The sequence below is a fragment of the Scomber scombrus genome, chromosome 11 (genome assembly GCF_963691925.1).
Source record: "Scomber scombrus chromosome 11, fScoSco1.1, whole genome shotgun sequence".
NCBI classification, from domain to species: domain Eukaryota; kingdom Metazoa; phylum Chordata; class Actinopteri; order Scombriformes; family Scombridae; genus Scomber; species Scomber scombrus.
The window spans coordinates 18,462,878-18,485,610 of record NC_084980.1 but is presented as its reverse complement, the minus strand read 5'-3'; the positions used below and the strand labels follow the sequence as shown (position 1 = coordinate 18,485,610).

Sequence of the window (22,733 nt, the reverse complement as noted above, 5' to 3'; positions counted from 1 at the left end):
TGGCACAATGATTTCTAAAGTCTCAAATCCTTGTTAAGACCCTCCATCTTTCAAACTAAACTGGATCACACCAAGAATCTCCTATCCCTTTATCCTGTTTAGATCCTCTAATCCCTCAGCCATTTTCCATTCTTTCTCTTTTTCTCATTTCAAATGGCAACTGTTTGGTTGTCCGGCATTGGAACGTTGAGAATTTGTCCTCTCAGTGAAAAGAAAGTAACTATATTGAAGAAAGGAAGAACAGCTTGACAGAGCCAAGAATGCTACGGATCTCTTTAAGTCCCATAATGAGATGTTTTCTCTGCTCTGAGCTTGTATTGACATGGAGACTAATGATTTCCACAAAGTAATAGATTGAGAAAGTAATGCGCAGGGGTGGGAAAGACAACACGGAGTGATTTAAGTGGTAGAGTAGCCAAGATGCTCAGTGCCTCTCTTTGTATAGGATGTGAAGCGCCTTAATGATATCACTTTTTTGGAAAAAAACACGCAGGAGCATGATGGCAGAGTTTAGACATATCTGCAGAACGAATGAGAAACTAATTAACTTAAAGAAAAAATGTCTTACTAAAAAAATAAAAATAAAAACACCAAAAATTCCAATCGATTCAACAAAATGATATGACATGTAGGAAACCTTCCTGCTGCCCAAGACCTTCCAATTAGGGACTAATGTTATCTATATTAACCCTTCGCCCCCTCCCTGACTTAGCTTTATTGAGGGAAGGGCAAGGGGGTTGGGGTTGCCTCAATAAAAACAGCACTAAAAAGCAATTACAGTGCTGTGAAGAATGGGACTTGTCAGTAATTTGCTGTCTAAAACCGAGGAGATTGCAGGTCTGGGGCCGATTGGAATTCTGAGCCTGCAGTGCAGTGTGGGAAAAGCAGTGGGAAGGCAAGCACCACCCTTTGTGAGGTAATTACTGGAACTACCAGAGGCCAGCGCCAGTCCCTGCTAATGATAACCCCGCTCCTCTCCCCTGCTAGTCACCTTGTAATTGATATACCCAATCTCACTCACTCAGGACATGTTCACAATAATGCAGATCAAATTTTGGACATGCACCAGGCTGATGTTTTCCATCAATGGAAAATAAAAGATCCCAAAAAATGTGATTGATTTAAGAATAGTCTATGACTGCATAGATTAAGGAAATATTTGATGAAAGCACATACTAATCTTACTAAACGTACTAATCCAGTCTGAATTAACCAAGATCTTCTGAATTTATGAGATTTTGCATGATAGTTGAGCTACTGTATGAAAAGGTGTACAGATGCCAAACAGGAAACAGGAATATAATAGGAAAATGGGGGATGTTGGTAAGTGTTTGTTGTTTCCTGTGTTAACAATTTTACACACAGATTCTGTTAGTTTAGCTTCAGTGTTACCCTTCCCTTCACTATTTTTTCCCAACATGTATAGCTTTGACAATCTTTCTTCAAACACACACAATGTGTAACTAATACTATGTGACCTCAAAACACACGTGCAGAATCACAACACAGAGCAGAAAACAGACGTTGCTTTTTACAAGGTCAAAATAATTTGAAAGACTGACAAAAACTATTGAGTGTTAACATGAAATTAAAATTATTTTTGCCAACCTACAGCAAGTATTTAAGTACATATTAACATATTCACCAACAATGCAATAAATGTGCCCTCACTTATAAAGCTATAATAACACTATAATTGTATATTTACTAATGACAACAAAGAAGAACATTAGGATTAATTGTTGAATACAGTGGCTACAAAATCTCTACTTTTCCTGGATATTATGGGTAGATTATGAATACTGAATCTTGATCCTGACTATCCCACCTGCAAGACAGAAAGAGCTAAATGAATGTTGGTCAAGCTGAATGAAACTGCTTCATGCTCATCCTACCTGCTGAATGGCTTTGAGCTAGACAGAGGTGAAAAGGTGACTAATGAGTGATCATGTTTGCCTCCTTCTCCCCACTACAACCTCCAGACCACATTGATGTGAATGACCCCTTGTCAACCTTCAGGCTTGGCAAACCCACCTCCAGCATGACCACACCACATCTTACAGCAGCATACCTGAACACAGGAGGCTCCTCTGAAACACTACCATGTACTGCGCAGTAAGTTTAGAAATCAAGGGCACACACCACACAAGCATGTGCAAACACACACATGCAGACTGCATTAGTATGTCTCCCATATCACCCCCCCCTGCCCCCCTTTTATCTCCATGACTAATGTTCTCTTGTAAGTACAGAGGTGGCAAAATTCCTTTGTTCGCTTCAACAATACAAACAGGCACTTCAAAAGGGATAAGGCTGCTTTACAGGTGTCACATCTCTTCTGATGATGGCTGTCCTCTTTAGAAATCTTGCTGATAACCCATCATTCCTCATTGAAGGCAGGTGACATACTTCGCACGTTCCCCCTCTTTGGCTGTAAAAGAGAAAATATGCCGCCATGATTGCTACAGATGTGAAAATGCTTCAACATGGCCATTAATGTAAGGAGATGAAGGTTTATCTTTGAGTGGGAAGAGTTATCTATAGAAGTTTGATTATTTTGTCTGTCTACTGTGTCTGCGTTTTTCCAAAAGTGGCAAAAAAGTGAGTATTGTGTGATAAACAACACATGGGGGAATCTTTAGTTAGAATTTAGTGGCTGAAGTGTTAGATAAAGGTGTGAGTGCTGCTCACAATCTATTTATTCAGAAAACAGAAGTGAGAAACACTATCACGTACAGGCCATATAAATACAAAGCTTACCAGGCAAAATAATGTCATTTTAATATTCTGATAGGGGGTGAGCTTCTAGCATTTTAATTTTGGATTCACAAGCAAAAAATCATGCGCATCAGGTTTTCAAATTAGGCTGTGCAGGTGCAACACAAATAGGTTTACTTTCAGTCATCTTCAGATCTAGATGGTCCTCTGTGTTGTTTAAGAGATGAACTGAGTCCAAAAGAGTGATCTGGTTTCAGACAGACGAACACACAGACATCAAAAGACCGGCTTCAAAGTCACTTACATAATAGAATACCCACACACATGCACTCCCCTCTGTAGTTCAGTTTTGGTCCGTCACCTTTGGTGTTCATGACCTGCACAAGAAGCGATGTGAGAGTCGCATTCTTTAAAGCTGCAGTCTTTCCTCAAAGACATTTCACACAGAAAAGTTGAGCAACAGAGCAGCTGAGTCCCTCTGACACATCGTCTCGTAGCATATTAAACTTTTACAAGAAAATAAAACATCAGTTGAAGGCATCATGTGCCAAGCTTGCAGGTTGGAAGAGATTTTCATTTTCAACTGTTTAAACATCAAACAGCCTTGAGAACAGTGAAACAGAAGCCGCCAGTAACAAAAAGTGTGACTTCTGTGGGAGTATTTGCATCATGTCATTTGAGTGTGGGCCTTTGCACCACTCCGCTGTGTATATGTCGCTTCGCCACAACAACATGGCTTTATTGAAATGCATGCAGTTGTCTCTTGTGAATGTCAGGGTGAAACTCAGGTTCCTCCTCTCTTTGGCAAAAACAGGACATAAAATAGAAAGGACACTGATTGCAATTAGGCCCATTGTCTCCCATTTATATGGTTATTGGGTTGTGCCACTTGCAGTCTGGTCGCGTCGAAGTTCTCACAGTCAGGATGCCATCTCTCCCACTGCAGCCACCCTAGCCTCCTCTTGCAACTATCTGCTAACAATGTTCATCTCACTTGGGTGACAAAGCTGCTAGGTGGGTCTGGCTGAAGGGAAGGGCCCATTTCCTTCAGCAAAAAGACAGCGTTGCTGCAGGGCCGGAGTTTCTGTCCATCCTGTGATCTGTTTCATGTTTTGTACTTGTTTTCTCTCATTCAGATGGTGTGAAAAGTGTCAAAGGTCGAGGTGTGGAATGAGCTGCTGACAGCCTCCTAGTCACTAAACCAAACCTGAGCCTGGCTGGCTCCCAGGAGTTCATGCACAACAGAGTTTCCAGCAAGTCTTTATTCATTTCCCATCATGAGGCAGGGTTTAAATGCAATAGCATTTTTATGAACGTCTGGGAAAATAAGTTCTGCCATGTTCTACTTTACTCTACTCTAGGACAAACTGTGAAAGACGGCTTAAAATATAGTTTGATGTGGGGGTGGGCAGACAAATGAATCCATATGAATGAGAACGGAAGGGTATCACTTTTTGTGGTGCTTCCACTCCAGAGGGGGTGTGTATCAATCTTTCTGTGTGATAATGGGGTTAGATAGCAGTGAGACCTGGCCTCTGGTGGTGACATTGTTGCAGGGCTCAAAGACTATTAGGGGTCCAGAGGCTGAGCCGGAGCACTGGTGGGCTCTATTCACATCAAACCCCTAATCTATCTTGAGATCAGGTCTTTCTCTTCAGCAAAGCTCCATCTATTTCTAAACTTTCATCACTAAGATTTTTCTTTTCTATTTTTGATTCTCAAAAAAGCACAGCTGGCTTCTGTAGTCTCTCAAAGGATTCAAATTATTAGTCCAGCTTCTTTCTTCCAATGACAAATCCACAGCTCATGTTTGGGCATTATGCTCTTAATATATCAGTGTTCATGAATGACAGCTAGCCTATTTCCAAAGTGTGTGACTATGATTAGATTTTCCATTGTGTGCATTGGAAACATTTTTTAATGTAAGGCGTCGGTATTATTTGACGTAGGCAGCAATAACGTCTCTGTGACATTTGCAGACATTCAGTGGCCCTCAGGTAATTAATATGGAAACAACGCGGTTCGGCTCTCCTCTGTGCCGACTATAATGTTACCTACATGTAAAGATTGTCACTGAGAAGGGTTCAGCATTTATTTGACTTTTAGTAACACAACATTTAAGGGGAAATGCAATGCAAACTGTAGCTTGCTCAAACTTAATTTTTTCATGTCCAACAAGACAATGAGGATTTACTGATTTTACTTGATTCACATGTTTAATTATTTAAAATTTCAATCTACATTCACCATATTCCAAAAACAGCAGACAAAATGTTCATGTATATTATGTCTGCCACCTGTTTTTCTGGACATAATTGCAACATGTCCCTTATGTCAACATCCTTCATCAATGAAATATAAGGCAAGAAAATATTTGTAATGTGAGAGGACATCAGTGGAATGAGATGGTGAAAAAAAATCAAACTCAAATTAATGACGCAAAGGGTCAGAGGGTAGGATAATCACACTAATATCACTCTGCAGTTCAATCTGAAATCTGCATCAGTATTAATGCAAACTCTACCCAGAAAAAATGTTTAATGTACCTCTAAGTTTTCAAAGCATCTCAGTACCGTAGAACATTAAAATTATTTGCAGTGAAAACATCTTTGGACATACAACCCCCCCCCCCCCCCCCCCCTTTTTTTTTTCTCCCCCCAAGGCCTCTGCTGGCTGAAGACCCAGGATAACTTATTTCATATTGTACTATCTTATCATCTCAGATCGAAGTGCTGCACTTCAGCACACATTTTAGATTGGCTATTGGCTATTGGCTTCTGTGTTGAGGTCCCTCAGATCATCCTAGGCTTAAACCTCCATGCTCAGAGGTTCCTGGACAGTGGGCGCACTCATTCTGTCAGTGATGCATCCTCGGTTGTACCTGTGTCTTGGCATTCACGACTCAAAAAAGTTTCAAAACTTTCACATGTGAATTCAGTTGTACATAATCGACCAACAGTTTGGTAGTTTATGTTGTTTTATTTGGTGTTACAGAGTTAACATTAAGAAATCTACTACAGGCAGCAGGACAAACGATACCTGTGTGCAGTCAGTGAAAAAACAGAGATGAGGTAAAAAGGCTACAGTGTTACAAGTCACAACACTGTTTAAAAAAACAAAAACGTGTTTCTGCAAATATATATTTTTACTTACTAATATGTACATAGCATAAAATAAATAATTATAAAAAACATCAATTTTTTGAAATCCATAGAAACACAAAAAAAGACAACCAAAAAAAAACTAGTCTGTACAAAACTTTGGATTTAAAGAAAAAATTAGAACATAAGAAAATTGTCCACACAAGCAATCAATGACATATAAAGTGTATGGTAATGAATACAAGATAACAGATCTTGTACTGATAATTGTTGCTGTGTACTTTATTAAAGATGACTTAAAATGTGAAACTGGTTATGACCACTCATTAATATTTTCAGTCATGATGAAAAGTAATCATGGGTGGGTGATTTCAATTAAAATCTGAGAACTATACAAGCCTGAGATGTAGCATTACATTGGCTGTAAACAATAATTCATCAGTGACTTTACAGATTTGTTACTTTTTTACAACATTGTGTTTCAGCTTTCAGTAGTTTTTCACTTTCCAAATAAATAAATACCAGTTGTTTCTCATCTTCTTGAATTAAGGGAGAGCAACGTGAATTTTTTGCCCTGATGTTTAGCATGACTACAAGGCAACTAAAATAACATCAAACTCTATTTTGGTCTATTTGGTTAAAATGGAAATTACTGTATGCAAGAATTAGTCAAAACTTCACATTTTTTTCCTCCAAACTATATATATATATAATAGATTTCTTTCACAGAAAGAATCAATACATGCAAAGAATATACATATCACACAGATAGACAAAGACATAATGTATTTAAGGACACACACAGACACATATTATCTTTACTTAGCAGCATTAAAGTAAGGGAAGTATTGATAGTTTCAGTGATGCTGCTTGTTGTTTAGTTTTGGGGAACAAGAAGCCACAGCTGAGAATCATCACATGCACAGGTTTTGGTCATCATTTTACTACAACTGCAAATTATTCTGCATTACACAGAGCTTATACGATACAGCTTAGTTTGCGGTTTGTTTGCCTTTTGTATTTTTTTCCCCCTGGGAATACAGAATTTACTTTTACTTGGTCAAATATCGAAATAAAAGAATAATATATGTGTATAAAAGAAACAAAGATAGTGGGAATATCCCTTTTATAAATAACAGTTTTCCCCACACCCAGTCACATGACACATTGCTAATACTGATAAAAATAAGGAGAACATGCTTCATATTTCTCAACGGGACACAAGTGCTGACCTTTAAGATTCATTGGCAGCTCTTTGACCACCGCAGACTTAGATTGGGTTTTCTTTTTCGTGTCTTTGGTTGTACCTTTCTGTGTTGTTCAAAGCGTTGTCACTCTTAACAAAACATTTCCAGTGTTTTCAGGTGTTTCAGGAGATGTGCAGACTGTGTATATTCTTGTTTGGCAGATGTTCGGTGGATGTGGCTCATGTATACTCTCAGATAAAATTAGTTGTTTAAAGCAGATATTAACATGTTAGCTTAAGAATTTTGAGAATATGTAAACACATTACAGCGTAATAACTACATTCACTCAGGTGCAAGTGCATTCTTACCCAAACATCAGTAACATATTAACACTATTAAACAAATACTCATTCACACTATGATAATGTTAGTTTTCAGATATACACATACATACTAATAATGTTGAGGAGGAGAATGCATGCTGTTGAGCGTCTGTTTCTGTAAATTTCTCATAAATGTTGTCACTTTTTGTGGCAAAACAAATTTGTGATGTAATAAGTTATTAAACACAAAAGAAAATGTGACATTTTCATTGTTTGCCCCATTGACTTGAAAGCATGGGCAGTGCTGTACTATTCTCAACAAAAGTAACTACTTGGAAGACAGAAAAAAATCACCAATATGGTGAGTGTCGATTAGCCAACAGTTCTCCTTTCCAGTGTCAGTATATGAAAACTCTTTCGTCATTACTATAGACATCAACTTTGTTGTCCTCATCCCCACTTTCACGGTTCATATGGGTGATGTTTCTGATGTCAACATCTACTCAACTGTCCAGTTCATTAAGGCAGAGACTTGCTCTTTTTAGCATCACAGCACAAAATACAAGGCTGTTGTGTCTGTCACTGGAGTCAATGGACAGATCAGACAAGTTCACAGTCTCATGTCTTGAAGTTTCATTCTTGTATTTGTTCATATGCCTACTGGTCTTTAAATTTTGGTGAAAAAACACCAGAACCCAGTGTTGTTATTTGCAGGTGTGCACGTCGTAGACTCTCACACACTCCTGACAGCTGACATAGCAGCACCAGTGGAAAATACAGTGGCACTTCTCTTTCCTCTTCTCAGTCCGGGTGTTGTGGCCTCTGCCACAACAGAGGAGGTCACACCCATCAATGCCATGGGATGTCAGGTTGCAGATGCGATCACGGGTGCCAAAGGAGCCGGTCTCAGGATTAGGGTCACAGAAATTGGGTGAGCTTTCATAATAAACCAGGTCTCGCTCTGTGGGGGGTTTGAAGTAGTTGTACTTGGGTCTCAGGGTCTCAACCCATCCACGGGATTCCTTATGTTTCTCCACCACCATCTCAGATGCGCTGTCATACTTATCCTTCATGTAGTCACCGATAACTCGGAAGTCAGGCTGAGACCACCAGCATGTCTTGACCTCACAGCTGCCCGAGAGCCCATGGCACTTACACTTCAGGAACATGTTGTCGTTGAGGGACTAAGGGGAAAAAAAGGGTTAATCAAACACCTAAAAGAAGAAGAACTGCTATGACACAAAATGCACAAAGCGCTTTTTAAAATCTCACCATTCTGCCTGCCTCATTGTTATGGCGGTTCATGGCTGAGCGTGCATCAGGACGATTCTCCCTCGCATCAGCAAACTCCCGGGACACCATGCTCCCAAACTCCACATCCTCACTGCAGCCACCCCACTTCCATCCCTCAGCAGGGGGGCCCTTATGGCGTGTGTCACATCCACAGATGGTGGCTGAACCCTCGGCACAAGCACGGGTCACCGCAAACGCCACTCCAGCTGAGGCAATAGCATGAACAAATGCTGACTCTCGAGTGGCTGGAAAAAGAATTACAGATAATTGTGAGACATAGAGCGGAGGAAAAATACTCGAAGACAATGTCCTGCAGAGAAACACCTCTGCAGAAATAAATAATCATGGATTGTCACATGAGTAATGATATTACTCGTGCTAATGATTACTTTCTGTATTAAATAGTAAGGTTGCAATATACTATGATGTGGAATATATGTGCTTATTGCAAAAGAATGTAGGTCACTACCTTTTATTTGGATAACATATGTTCAGTCTTGCATAATTGCAGTGGCAAATATTTTTCAACCCAATCTAATAAGACAACTTCAAATATAGTGGTTAAGTGGTTACATTTACATAGCCGACTATTGTTAGCTGCATGTGTTTAGGTCATATACACCAAGGTGTACCAGTGTGTGGATTCATCCAGCCCAGACATCAATCGTCCTGTCTCTGAATAAGGCCAGCAAGGCCTTTGTCTCTGTCTGACATAGTTAACTGATGACTCAGAGGGATCAGGATCTTCCAAAGAGATGAGAGGAAGAGACGGTCCTGACAGGCCTATAATTAAGAGACTCAATTAAGCTTTTGAAAGGTTTGGAAATGGCCTCACACCGCTGGGACAAATCATAGACACAACACACAGATGGGTGTGATGGGACTGTCCAGATATCCCAGGTGACACTTAATTGTAATAAAAGTTACAACTAAGGACATTCATAGCTTCATTATTCCTCGCTTTGCCAGGATTCATTATTACAATGAGGTTGCCTTAAATATAGGTAGCTACTTGCATGGTCCTGCATATTTCACACACAATAAAAGACAGAGAGAAAGACAGAGCAAGTAAATGGAAGCATGAAATGATCAAGGTGAAAGAGACTAAAGAGATAACCAGGGGGGCAAAATCAAATTAATTCAATCAATGTGTGCATATTTGTGTGTATTCAAGAAAGAAAGAGGCAGTGCATGTGCATGTTTCTGTCTAAAGAACAAGAAGGACAGAGAAAAAGAAAGAAAAGAAAGCAGGGAGGAGTATAAAGCTAGAGGGAGTAGGGAGCTCCTCCCTTATAGCAGGTTCCAACCAGTTTGAGGACTAAAGGGCATTAGAAACAATGATGCAAGAGAAAAGGTCTACTGTCATCCTCCACCACCCACTTCACACTACTACTGTATGCACACAAGGTTACCAACATTCAATCTGTCCTTACTCAAGCCCCTCTTACTCCATCTAACAGTGTGAACATCATTGATCATTTTTCATTGCTATCAAAGTAACTGAAGACTTTAAGATTTACTGTAAGACATTGTAATTATTTACAATCATCATCCATGATCTAAAACTGTCAATGTACTGTATATACTTCCTGTTTAAAAAAAAAATCAAATTAGTTCAATTTAAGGTGTTCTGTAATTTCTTTTTTTTCTAGATGTTCATTCACTTGCATCACTGACTATGATTGTTTATGAAAAATAAGAACAACCCAAAACGGAACCCTGGGGAACAACTCTGGAAAATTGCAACATAAAGGATGACTGGCAATGATGCTGCAGAACATAAAGGAGTGGAGGGATGAAAATGGAAGAGGAAAAGAGGATTATCTTGATATAAAATGAGCAAAGGAGTAGAACTGAGAGCAAACTAAATATGTGCTGACATGTTGGTATGGGGGGGGCAACCTGGGGGGGGGGGGGGGGGATTATTTAAACATTTTTTAAAAATTGGGTAAAATGTTTTAATTTTATTGTTTTGTTACAAGAACAGGGTTACTGCATCCAGAAACCTTCACTATTTAAGCTGAAATATTTTAGTTTTGAGGTTCTGAAAGCAAAAAGAAAACATTGTAACAAGATGCAGAACGCAGATGGTTTATAAGGACAATGTGAGTCTATGCATTCACCTCACACTGTAAACCTGGTACCAATAAAGTTTAATTTGGTGTGTGACTGAGCCATTTACAGCTATACTTTCATAAACTTCATAAAACTACTACTGATATTACATATGTTACTTGGTGTTTTGTACAACATGGTGTCAACATTTGCTACTAAATACACCTATAGCAGCATTCATTTCACCTGAAAACACCAGCTCTTACATTAGTTCCACTGTGTTTCTTGGTTTTAACACCAGTTTATGGTATTTCAGGACACTTTTCCTCTGACAATGCTTCTCCACCAAACTTTGCCAGACCCTGGCAGGCCAAGTGGTCCCTACAACCTGCTGGGGGGTTGAATCCCCTATTGTGCTTCCACTGTCACGCTGTGTTAGTCCCACAATGGGCCCAGATATTTTATATGAAATTTGCCCTGGCCAGTGATTAGTGGGGACCAAGTTAAGTCATAGCAACAGAGAACTATGCATTGGCTGGACCCCGCTTGTCGGCAGACGGGGAAATCCCTATTCAAATGGTTTAATAAAACAATCTAAAGGGCGTGTGAATGGGGAAAAGCACTTTTTCTCCTGCTTAATCTCATGGTTGCGAAGATATTGTGCTCTGAGCAGTGCCCAGCAGGGAGTGGGGCTAAGGTCCCCCCATCAACTCCATTTACCACACCCCTTCTTTCTTTCTTGCCCAGAGTTAATGATATACTGGTGTGCTAGCTTCCCTCCCCCAGCATGGAGAGACATACGTCTCATGAAAAGCAGAGACCTCTTAGCTCATCCTAAATAGTTACACTTTCTCATCCTCAGGTCATAGGTCGTAACCCACATCCCCTGACCTTTCCCAGTTATTTTTATATGGGACTGAGTGATTTAGGTTAATTTATTAGTTGGATTACCTGGTGCACAGAATTAGGGTAGGGCAGAAGTACCTACAAAGAATGAAGGTTAGATAAGTCTGATTTACAGCAGGATGAAACCTTGCAATCCTTTCCACATACTTTACATATTACATAATAGGAGTTTCCTATAAACCACATTTTAATTTAATGGTTTGAAGTAGGATAGTGACGGTGCATGTCTAAACCTGTATGGATGGTAACACCTGTGAAATTGTGACTGTCCACTTTTTGCAGCAAAGTTGCCCCCACTGATTCTATCATATGACTCATAAACTGAAGGGCTGATTATACCCATATAGTGGGTAAGTGTTCAGTAAATACCAAGAATGCCGAAACAGCTCTGGGATCGGCTCTGCGGCCTCAGAACACCTGCGCAGCTTTCTATTACCTTTCATCACAGGCAGATTCCAGCAGTGCATGTTTTGACACTTTACTTAATGTAAATTAATGAGTGCTGACGCAGACATTTGCCTAGAGGTAGGGCTCGTGATTTAGGGTGTGGAGAGAGAGAAACATGGTGAGAGGATGAGACCAAATGTGTAAGGGAGAGAGAAGAACATGTCAATTTTAAAGGCAGAAATTATTTTTCAACTGTTTTATCTTTCGGTACGTGTACATAAGATTGTGTATGCGTGACAGTGTGTACTTAAGATAGATGTTTTTAATGTGTGTAGTCATATTTGACAGCTTGTGTCAGTGAATAAAGCAGAAAAGTAACTTTAAAATATTTCCCTTTCAGTGTTTATTTTATCTTGACTTAGTACACAAAATTGACCTATCTCCATAAAGGTGCAAGTTTTTCATTCTTCTAGTATTATGCTTAATCCACCGTAGTAAAACAAACTTCTAGCATCCACAGCAAAGGTGAGGAGTACATGGGCATTAAGGGCCAACTGATAGGAACTAAGCCTCTTGAGGCCTATAAAGGCGCCTACACTCTTCCTTTCAGCTTTGCCCCAAAAAAGGCAGGAGGAAACCGACACACTACAGTCTGAATTGCAGACAAACAGACACCAGTGAGGACAAAGGCCCAGTTGCACAGACAAACACCAGCATCAATCAAATCCAATGAAATGGAAGCCCTCTCCTACTAAGCCCTATCAAAGGCCTGTGAGCCCCTGAGTCACTCTCCTTGGCCTCTGACAAAGGCACTTAATCCAGCCACTTTGACCTCTCACATTATTAAGGGCCTCAGTGACCTTAATCCAATCAAAATGATTTACTAAAGCCCAGTAGCTGCCTCCTCTTTCCAGTCAGTACCCCTGCAATTTAGGCCTGGGAGGGGAGGCACTAGGAGAGATGTGGTGGCATTTTGCACCACAATAGGATTCGGATTGAGAACCCCTATCGTTAGCCACCTACTTGAGCTCAAGCTTCCTCTATCAACTGGCTCAAGAGTTTATTAAAAGCAATTGCCCTAACTAACCTCCAACCCCCCAATTTACATCAATCTTCTTAAATTAGGTGACAAGTATAGATCCCCGACCCTCAACCCCTAATGTTCTGTGCTCATTTTTAAATTTGAAGCCGTTAACTAATGTCAGACTCATACAGAAGAGGAAAAGCAGAAAAAAGCATCATATTATAAAAAAAAGCATCTTCTTCTCTAAGTGAAGCCATTAAGATTAAATCCATAAATCCAGGCTGCTATATTTGTCCAATTATATTCATGTGTTTAGATTATGTCCATGTTAAACAAAATACAGTACGTGCTGATGGTAGACTTAAAATACAGTCAAAACATAGATTGATTAATGATTTTTTTTGGTCATGATGTGTATTGCACATGGGGGATTTCTGCAGCCTGAGCCCCTGATTACACCAGAAATGACACACGTCTACAGGTTGTAATGCATCATCACAGAATCTACTGGGAGTAATGTGTTTCGTAGAACTCCATAACCCCATAGTTTAAAGTCTTGTGTAAAGCACTTCAGAGGAACATACGGCAGAACAATCACAGGGTATTCCCTCCTAAAGAAAACTCCAACAAGACAGAACTCACTCTACTTAACGGTGTACATTATTTCATGTATACAGGCTGCGTAGAGCTTGTGCAGTCTAAAATCTATTTAAACAAGGATTTGAATGAGCATAATTAATGATGCACGCAGGGAGTGCAGCTTTTCTAATGCAAATACAAGACATAGAGGATTTAGAATAGAAGACTTAATCAGCATAGAAATAAGTCACTTTCATTTTTTTCCCAGTGATCTTTTTTCAGGTCGTTTGAATTTGTTTCATGATAATCGGATGCAATCGGATGGATGTGGAGACAGTTATACACTCACTGCAGGAGAAATCTTAAGCAGCAGGGACATAATTTGAGGCCAGCGGGGTCACACAGTGTCATTATAGCTAACAGTAAATAGTACACTTACTAAAGTACTGTAGGACACTCAATGTGCTTATACTTTGAATTTTATGATACTTTGTATTTCACTACATTTCGTGAGGTAATATACTTCTTAACTCAAACATTTATTTGACAGCTACAGTAACTTTTAAGGTTGGGAGTGAGTTGCTGCCCCAAGTGATGGAGTTCAAGTATCTTGGGGTCTTGAGGAAAGATGGAGTGTGAGGTTGAAAGGCAGATCAAAGCAGCAGCAGACATTGTGACGGATTCTTGGGGTAAAGAAAGGGCTGAGTCGAAGGAAAAGTTCCCAATTTACCATTCCCTCTACATTCTAGCCCTCACCTGTGGTGACAAGTTTGAATTATGACTGAAAGGGATAAATTATACTGGGTCTTACCTGATAAAGCTAGGCCTGATATTTTAGCTTTTCTGTATAATGTATGTGTTGTTCTCATGTTTGTAATGCTGGTAATGTAAACGTTTGACTTGTTCTTACTTTAATAATTGAACTCTGGCTCATTTTTGGGCAAGACAATTTTGTTTGACCTTTTAAAAAGCTATGAAATGTTTGAGATAAAGTTAGGTGATATCTTTGACTAATGTTTGTTACGACTGAGTCAAATAAATTACGGGGACGATGACTAATCCAAAAACCAGGAATTTTGCGGGGGTTAAACAAGAAGAAAATTGCCTAACTGGCTAAGGGCCTGTGGTACATTCACAAGTTTTCTGCATTAAATAACTGTGACAAATAATTAAAACAATATACTGGTATAAAAAACCAAAGCATGTTTGCATTACCTTTATCTAACACTGGCCCAAAAATGGCCAGATTGTCATTGATTGTGGTACAGTTCCAGCGTCGGCCTCTGAACTGGTGCTGGCACTCCTGGATGCCAATCTTGACCCCTTCCGCCACGCTGGGCATGATTTCCACGTAGTTCCGGCAGAAACGCAACTGTTTGGGCACCAGACCTGGGATGCTGCCACATAGGATAGGTTGAGTGCCCAGTGATGAGTACTGGTGGCCCACTGCTAGTGACCTGCAAACAAAGTCACAGTGTCAGTGTTTTTACATCAGATGGCATTTTATCTCCCTGTGCGTTTGTGTTTTTATCTATTGATTAAAAGTGGGAGACTGATTTCCCTCCAAAGGCCCAGCATAATCTTGTGTCTGTGTATGTTTGATTGAGTCTGTTTGTTTGCTGTATCAGATGCTACCATTAGTTGCACATCCTTTATCCCTTCAACTACCCTCTCTGCCTACACCTGGCCTTTGTGTGTATTGAAATTGCAGCCCTGCTACCACAGAGGCAAGCAGTGTTTCTGTCTAAGATGAAAGTCCACAATGCATCTAGAGGTCTTCATAGACCCTAAGCTGACAACTTGGAAAACTACACCTTGTTATTAACCACACACTTAACAGGCCTTCAGCTTAGGCTAATAAGAGTGCAAACCCTACATTGAAACTTCAGAGAGTGTATTAAGTGTAACACAGAAACTCACCCCCCACCCCCCTATTCCTTTGAGGAAGGTTCTCTGGGATACAACAAGTGCAAACTTGGTTCACTGATTACATCTCTCTGTCTCACTGCCTTTATTGCTTTCTCTCTGTCTTTCTGTCTTTATTTTCTCTGTCCTCTCAATTAGGACTGTTAGTAACTAGTAATCATAGAAATGGGATTTCCATTGTGTCATTGCATTGTATGTAATTGAACATGTTCTGATAGTACAATCATATATGACCATTTGTCACTATCTGTCAGCATTTCCACATCACAGAAAGCCTTATATATGTGTGTATACACTGTGCATATGAAGGTGATTAATGGCCTTGGTTTGGGTGTTATGTTCTGTATTACATGATGAAATAAATGTTGTAAGCATTATTGTAATGAATACTATTTATTCTATAAATACATGAACTGCTGACCTTGATCTAAGCTTCAGGAGAAACCTACCAAAAGCAATATTGTGACTACATGATACCATCATAAAAGAGCCAAATTATTTAATAGCAGAGTTCCTATTATCTTTGGCAAATGCTCTGCAGAGTAGCTACAAAGTAGCTAGTTGGCAGTCCAGACAAGGCTTCATTTCACATCAACTGTCTATTAAAGATTGAACACTGGCAGCAGTAATCTGATGATCCTCCCCTGAGTGATATAGGGCTTGGTAACAGTTACCATGTCTTCTAGCGCAGAGGCAGAGCCAGAGCAGGTGTGCAGCCTTTGCTCCGTTTAGCTCACTATCTGTTGACCTGTTCACTGTTGTTCGAGGACTAATCACTGATCACAACACGATTACCAAAACTCCTGACACTGGCCCTGGGCTGTTTTCTTTAAAACCTCACAGCCCCAAAAAAATAAAAGCCAAATGAGCCCTGGCTTATGGCCTCTAATGGCTTCAAACATGTTGACCTTGAATACCTCAATTATGAATTGAAATGTTGAGGCTGACATATAAATTGCATGTTAAAATTTCTGTTTCAAGATTACATTTTAATGTTGTCTGTCAGGTGTCAAGGTGTGTTTCAGTCATCAGCTGACCTGGTAAGTGAACTATGCTTTCATTTCCCTCGAGCAAATGGCAGAGCTATGTGTCACACTGCTTTTTAACAGAATTTCTTGTCTAATTTCAGCAGACTAGACCGCTATGGTTAATCATAAATGAGACATGCAGTAAGCAAGCAATGACAAGTTGAAAATGACTTCAGAGGACATCACACTTGGATCTACATCTGCAGTTTGTCTGCAATATCCATCAATAAACATGGGCACTCCTGTTACAAATTGACCTCTATTTGGCCCTTGTCAGTCCATATACCCTGAAGCACATCATTCCCAGCAGAAACCTGAGTCCACATCCCAAAGTGGCACAGATTTTTGGTTTGAAACAGCAAAAATGGTTTATCACTGTGAATTGTTTACTGAGACTGAAGGGAAGTGGAAACAAGTGCTGCAGGCTTGCATTTTTTAGAAGTATAGTCCCTTGTCAGTCAAGTCTTGAACCTCATCTGCTTGTTTTTCCATCACAGAAGAAATGCTACGGCTGAAAGTTTGTATACCATTTTCAGCAATGAGCCTCAGTACTCATCAGAACTACACCTGTGAGGGTCTATTTACATGCATTTCTACCAGGTCATTTTCTTGAACCATCTCACATAAAATCATCATGAGTCAATGTGCTTAGGTTGCTCTACTCATGCCACTCTATGTGTCTGTCTCAAAGGGGCTGAGTAATCCACAAAACTTCTTCCTGTGTTAGGAAATGGCCCAAGAGAGGAGGCAGGGCATGTTCTACCAGGGATGATTTATGATTATTTTAAGGAGCTATTGAATAAAGAACAGTGTTGTTGGATAGCAGCTCTAACACATATTTACACATAACTTCTGGTATTTTATGTATTGAGGCCTCTTGATTTAATTCCTTTCTAATTCCTACAGAGAAATCCATCCATGCTTCAGCTGCTCTCTGAAGAAACTGATGGTTAATATAACAGAACGTATGTTCCCAGGAACTGAGCTTGTTCCCTGCTACAAATGAACACTTTTGTTAAAACTGTTACAAATAAATACTTGCAAAACATGCATTGCATTCGATTTTTTGTCTCAGTACAGACTTTCCCCCTCTCATCTAAGTGTATCCAGCACAGGTTTAATGCATATTTCAGCAAGCCCAAGCAGGGTACCTTAGAATTACCACTTTACTCGTGGGCCCTGGGGCCTTGGAGCCGACTTTGACATCAAGAGAATATGTTTGGGAAAAGGAATGTGCGGCAAGCTTTCACCTCCAGGTATTTATCTTCTAAGGTGGGGTGGACTAGGGAAGGGGGTGGTGGTGAGGCGGCGGGTGCAGTCAGGCTATGTCATGGCAGGTTGAGAAGAGACAGACATGAACCTGTCTTAGTGCAGATCCCCAGAGACTACTGTGGTACAGAGGGTGAGCGCGATGCAGCTCTGATGGCCACTTAAATCCAAGTTCAGCAGCTGCTGTCAGCAAAACATCACAAGTTGCTTTTCATAGAAGTGATAGCTCTCAGATAGCTGACGTGCAGTTTGCAAACGGAGAGACAATGCAGTAATACTGTGTGGATTCAAAAGAAACCGCGTTATTTGACTTGGGATGAGTTGCCATGGGACAAAAAAAGAAGAAAAAAAACACCAGCAGACTCACAAGAAAGAGAAAAAAAAGTTCAGTATTACGTCAAAGAATCAAGACTCAAAGGTGACTTCATGTGCTACTTTTGCAGTCAAAGATTGTTTGTATTAGTAGGAGTGATACAGCAAACCTGCTACCGTTATGTTTACTTGCCACTCTTTTGCTTAGTACTTGAGTTGCTGCAGGGTTTCTGTTATGACAGAATGGAAACCTGCCTTCCATTGTGTCATTCATAAATGGCTCCACAAGAAAGAAATGGAAAAAAAGGCTTGTATGGAGATTGAAATTCAAGGCCTTTCTTTGCTCCGTTTGCCAGATACACAGCATTAACACACACTGGCAACCAAAAAGAAAGTGTGAAACATGTTCATGTATGATGGTTAAAACACACACTTCTTAGAAAATATATTTTGAACATCAAGCGTCTTGGAAAAGCATCCAGTGTGTCTGCATGTGCTAACTCTGAGAAGCAGGAGTGTGTTGATTTGGGCCAGTTTTTTTCCATATCTCAGTGCAGAGGGCCCACTGTTATATCAGGATTTCCTTCCAGCTGAGCGTGTAATTAGTTTCTCATCAGTATTACCACCAGGGGACCCATTAAGGGAAGTAGATTAGGGTACACCCAATATCTAACCAGGCCCAAATATTGAATGATTTACTAAAAAAAATGACACCATTTATGTGTTTAGTGTTAAGAAGATATTTGTAATTGATGAGTGTGTCTGATGATTGAAGCACAAACATTGTTAAATCAGGCAAGAGCTGCTCCACAGTATGTGACAGTAGCCTATATTTATCAAAATAAAATGTGAACAAACTGATCAGTAACAATACCTGTCACTCAACAAATAATTAGGTTACTGTACCATTCATTTACAGTGTCATTAGTGTACACACTGCAGTGACGTGTTGCCTCTTGTGTGATTAAAGAGAGAGGGAGAGAATGAAAGAAAGGCATCAGTTATTGTCAGTGTCATTAATGTTAAATGCTGCAGTCCTCACAGGAAATGTGATTTTTAATATTTTCGATGTTAGGTACATTAGGAAAGTGAAGAGGAACTGATGACAGCATATTGAGGGAATATATCAAATTGAGGGAATAGTTGATGAAATGTTGGAGATTAAATAAAGTGTTCCCTAATAACATCACTTAAACCATCATCATCATTAAACACCATACATACATATCAGTATGCTCATGAGCATCCCTTGTATTAAGGCTAAACCTGGGAAAGATTTGTGCCACTTTGACCCCTTTCCCACACACACGCACACACACACACACGCACACACACACACACACACACACACACACACACACACACACACACACACACACTTGCAAGCACACACACTTTGCACCTGCTGCACTCTGAATATATGAAAATTGCTTTGCGTCAAGTCAAATATCAGTGGTTATACTATTATACTATAAATAAGGAGGTTGTTAGGGGGAATAATATACATAACAATAATTTGTCGTCCACAATTTTAGTCAGTAAGTGCTGCTGTCTACAAACCTGTTACATGTTTTATAATCAAAAGCGTCATTGACTCACGTGTTTTCTTTCAAGCCATTGAGCCTTTACATCTTAGATAATGAACACTCATGTCAAACGTCTCAAAATCAAGCTGGAACAACTTTTTTTCGTTTAACCATCAGTGCACTTCAATGGCACGCTTCTTATTGCAACTAAAACAAATCAAAGCGGATTATCAGCAACTCCTCAGCATGTCTTAAAAACGCGTCGCCATTTGTCAAGGGATAATAATGAAAATAAAACTTACCACCAGATGGGATAACTTGCCATGGCATGCGTAAGCCCACAGAGCAACAGGAAACATCCAAGGTATATCATCCTTAAAGTTTCGCAAAACATCTCCAGCAGAATGCCTTCATGCGCGCTCTTACGCGCACCGAATTTTTAACTGAGGAGCAAAAACGGAATCTGCACTGATGGATGTTTATTTCTATCCTCCAGAAAAAGGGAACAAAAAGAAAAAAAATCGAGAGACAATCTATCTTTCGCGACTACTCGTGGCAGAACTCGGGAGCCAAATATTAAAAGTTAAGCGCTGCTTGCTTCTTTAGGACCCAATCAGCAGGTATCGCCAAAGGGTGAATTCTGATGATATGTTCTCTCTCTGTTCTCCAGTCAGCCAGTTTGGACTCAGACACCTGAATGAACTAATTTTAAGATGTGTTTTAATGCTCATTGAGAATTGGTCGCATTAGCATGCAGTGTGTGTGTGATATATAATGTAGTTTAAAGGAGAGAGGGAGGGTCTGACGGGTTTTAAATAGACATCGGAACCCCTGTGGATTGCGTAGCTATAACAACCTGTCCGGATTTCACTCCCTGGCTTGAAGCTTCTAAAATGCAGAAATAAATATGTGTGAATTGCTTGAGACCATTACTTGAGTCCTTTATTTGTGGCTGTTTGCCATGAATGCAAAATTAAAAGTTTAGACGTTTTTCTTGTGTAGCCTACTGATGGATTCACAACGAATTAAATAAACTAAACGGATAAATTGCTATTAGATTATTTTTTTTAAATAATTGACATCTATCGCGTCGTATTTATTGGTGATAGAAAACTAAAATCGTGTACTCTGTTAATACACTTTTAATATGATCTGACGTTTTAGATAGATTGAAAAAAGCATTTTAATGCTCTTATCGTCATAAATTAGACGCTTCCTGAGGTGTAGATAAATGCCATATTTGCAGTATTAATTAAGGAGGGAAAATAGTTTTTTTCCTCAAAGATTTTTACCTACTGCACTTTTACAAACGTGTTGTGTTTACAGCCTGAAGAGCCAATAACTGCCTGCACGATAAGCTGCCAGACTGCTTATTCCAACGAAAATATCCGATAAAGTTGGCCGCACCACTGACTCTAAAAGGCAGACTGTCTGTTTCCCTTTCTCAATGTCAAGTGGCTGTTGATGGCTGATCTAATAGGAGGTGGACCGGTATCTCCACTTACAGGCACTGATGCTCATCCGAAGATTTAAAAAAATATATCTGTAGGGTAATTGTTCAACATCAGTGACAAACAGGGTTGTAGAGAGGGAACAACAAGTAAATCTCTCTATTTAACTCAAGTGATGGTTTTTGTTTTTAGTTGGTAATTAAATAATTAGAATAGTGATTATTGAAAGTACTGAATAATGATTGTCTATACCAAATAGATGTTTCAGCAGATTTGTTGCAAGGAGGGACTGATCACAAATGAAATGTACAGAAACAAAGATAGAATTGTCCAAAAGCAGGAAAAAGTAGTGCATAAGAAAAATGCTGTATATGGCTGTTATTTCAAAAAAATATATAGCAGTTTAAGACTCACAGCAGGAGATTTTATCTTAATTTTAGATTAATAACACGAATACATGACAGTTCTCGCACTCAATGAGTTTAAATGAGACTGCAGCTTTTTAACATCAATCTATAAAATTAAATAGAAACGAATTTTTAATCAAAATATCTTGTTTGAGCATTTATTGGATTCGACTTTTAAGTTCACTTACTTACCCTGTCCGAACAATTTTATTTGGGAGATATTTAATGCCAACGTTAATTAATACAGGACGTTTATATTTCAACATCTTAAAGTTTTTTAAAGGACTAATCTCCAAATTACGTTTAAATGTAGCCATTAATTGGTGTTTGACATTTTCTGTTCATTTCCTCCTGTTGTTTACTCGTCCACAGGTGCATAACTCGTCGTTCAGTCTTACAATAGACTGTTTATCTATTCAGTCGGACTGCCATTGTTGTCTAATTTCCAAAAAGTGTTCATATGCTTAACGTTAATAATTTGCCCGGAGGTAAGAAACATTCATCCAGCAGCCTCTTTAGATAGCGTGAAGAAAAGAAGTTAGTGCCATCTAGTGGAAGTTGATGCAATAAGCCTGATTGACCCAAGACTTCTTACAGCTTAAAGTTAAAAAATGAGACTGAAATGTAACTTTAACGCCGTGTGCTGGAAATTAATTGAGGACAATTTTTGGTACTTTTACTTTTTGGTACCTTTACTTGAATATTAATGTTTTCTGCAACTTTATACTTATTCTCCTCTACATTTCAGAGGGAAATATTTATGATTTTTACGTGACTACCTTTTGACAGCTGCAGCTACATTGCAGATTTTACACATTAAACAATAACACATTATAAAGTAGATTACCTACAGTAGACAACATCAGTAATACATCAGTAATTATAATTCATTTATATAATGTACAATGATATCAACAATGATAACCCTGAATATTCTGCTGCATTAGTTTTACTTTTGATAGTTTCAGTACATTTTGCTGAGACTTGTGTTCGTAATTATTTTTAATGCAGGATTTTTTCTTTTAATGTTGTATTTTTATTTTGTGGTATTGCTACTTTTTAAACACCTGACTGGGACACGTCTTTTACCACTGTTCACAACAACAAGGGTGATTATTAATAACATTTGATAAACAAACATTAAAATTAGACTCAACATTCCAGCAATGAAAAGGATTATGACTGAAGTAGTAGTTATTATAACTGTAATAGTAATAGGAAAATGAATAATTGGCAAATAA

General features: G+C 39.2%; 1 protein-coding gene across 1 annotated transcript; it reads right to left on the bottom strand.

The window, feature by feature from the left end:
• Nucleotides 1–8,033: 8,033 nt before the first annotated feature.
• Nucleotides 8,034–20,049, bottom strand: wnt3a (wingless-type MMTV integration site family, member 3A). Its single transcript, XM_062428565.1, has 4 exons — nt 19,937–20,049; nt 14,789–15,030; nt 8,602–8,867; nt 8,034–8,513 (listed from the first exon to the last, which is right to left on the bottom strand). Exons 1-4 carry the CDS (start codon nt 20,026–20,028, stop codon nt 8,034–8,036), a joined length of 1,080 nt encoding a protein of 359 aa, XP_062284549.1. The 5' UTR covers nt 20,029–20,049.
• Between the last annotated feature and the right edge of the window lie 2,684 nt (nt 20,050–22,733).

What these genes read in the sequence shown, in the direction of transcription:
- wnt3a (XM_062428565.1), bottom strand. Translation starts at nt 20,028, where the DNA reads ATGTTTTGCGAAACTTTAAGGATGATATACCTTGGATGTTTCCTGTTG. An exon ending in TGGGCCAGTGTTAGATAAAG is followed by an intron (nt 8,868 to 14,788) that starts GTAATGCAAACA and finishes TTCTTTTTCCAG; the next exon opens with CCACTCGAGAGTCAGCATTT. An exon ending in ACAATGAGGCAGGCAGAATG is followed by an intron (nt 8,514 to 8,601) that starts GTGAGATTTTAA and finishes TTTTCCCCTTAG; the next exon opens with TCCCTCAACGACAACATGTT.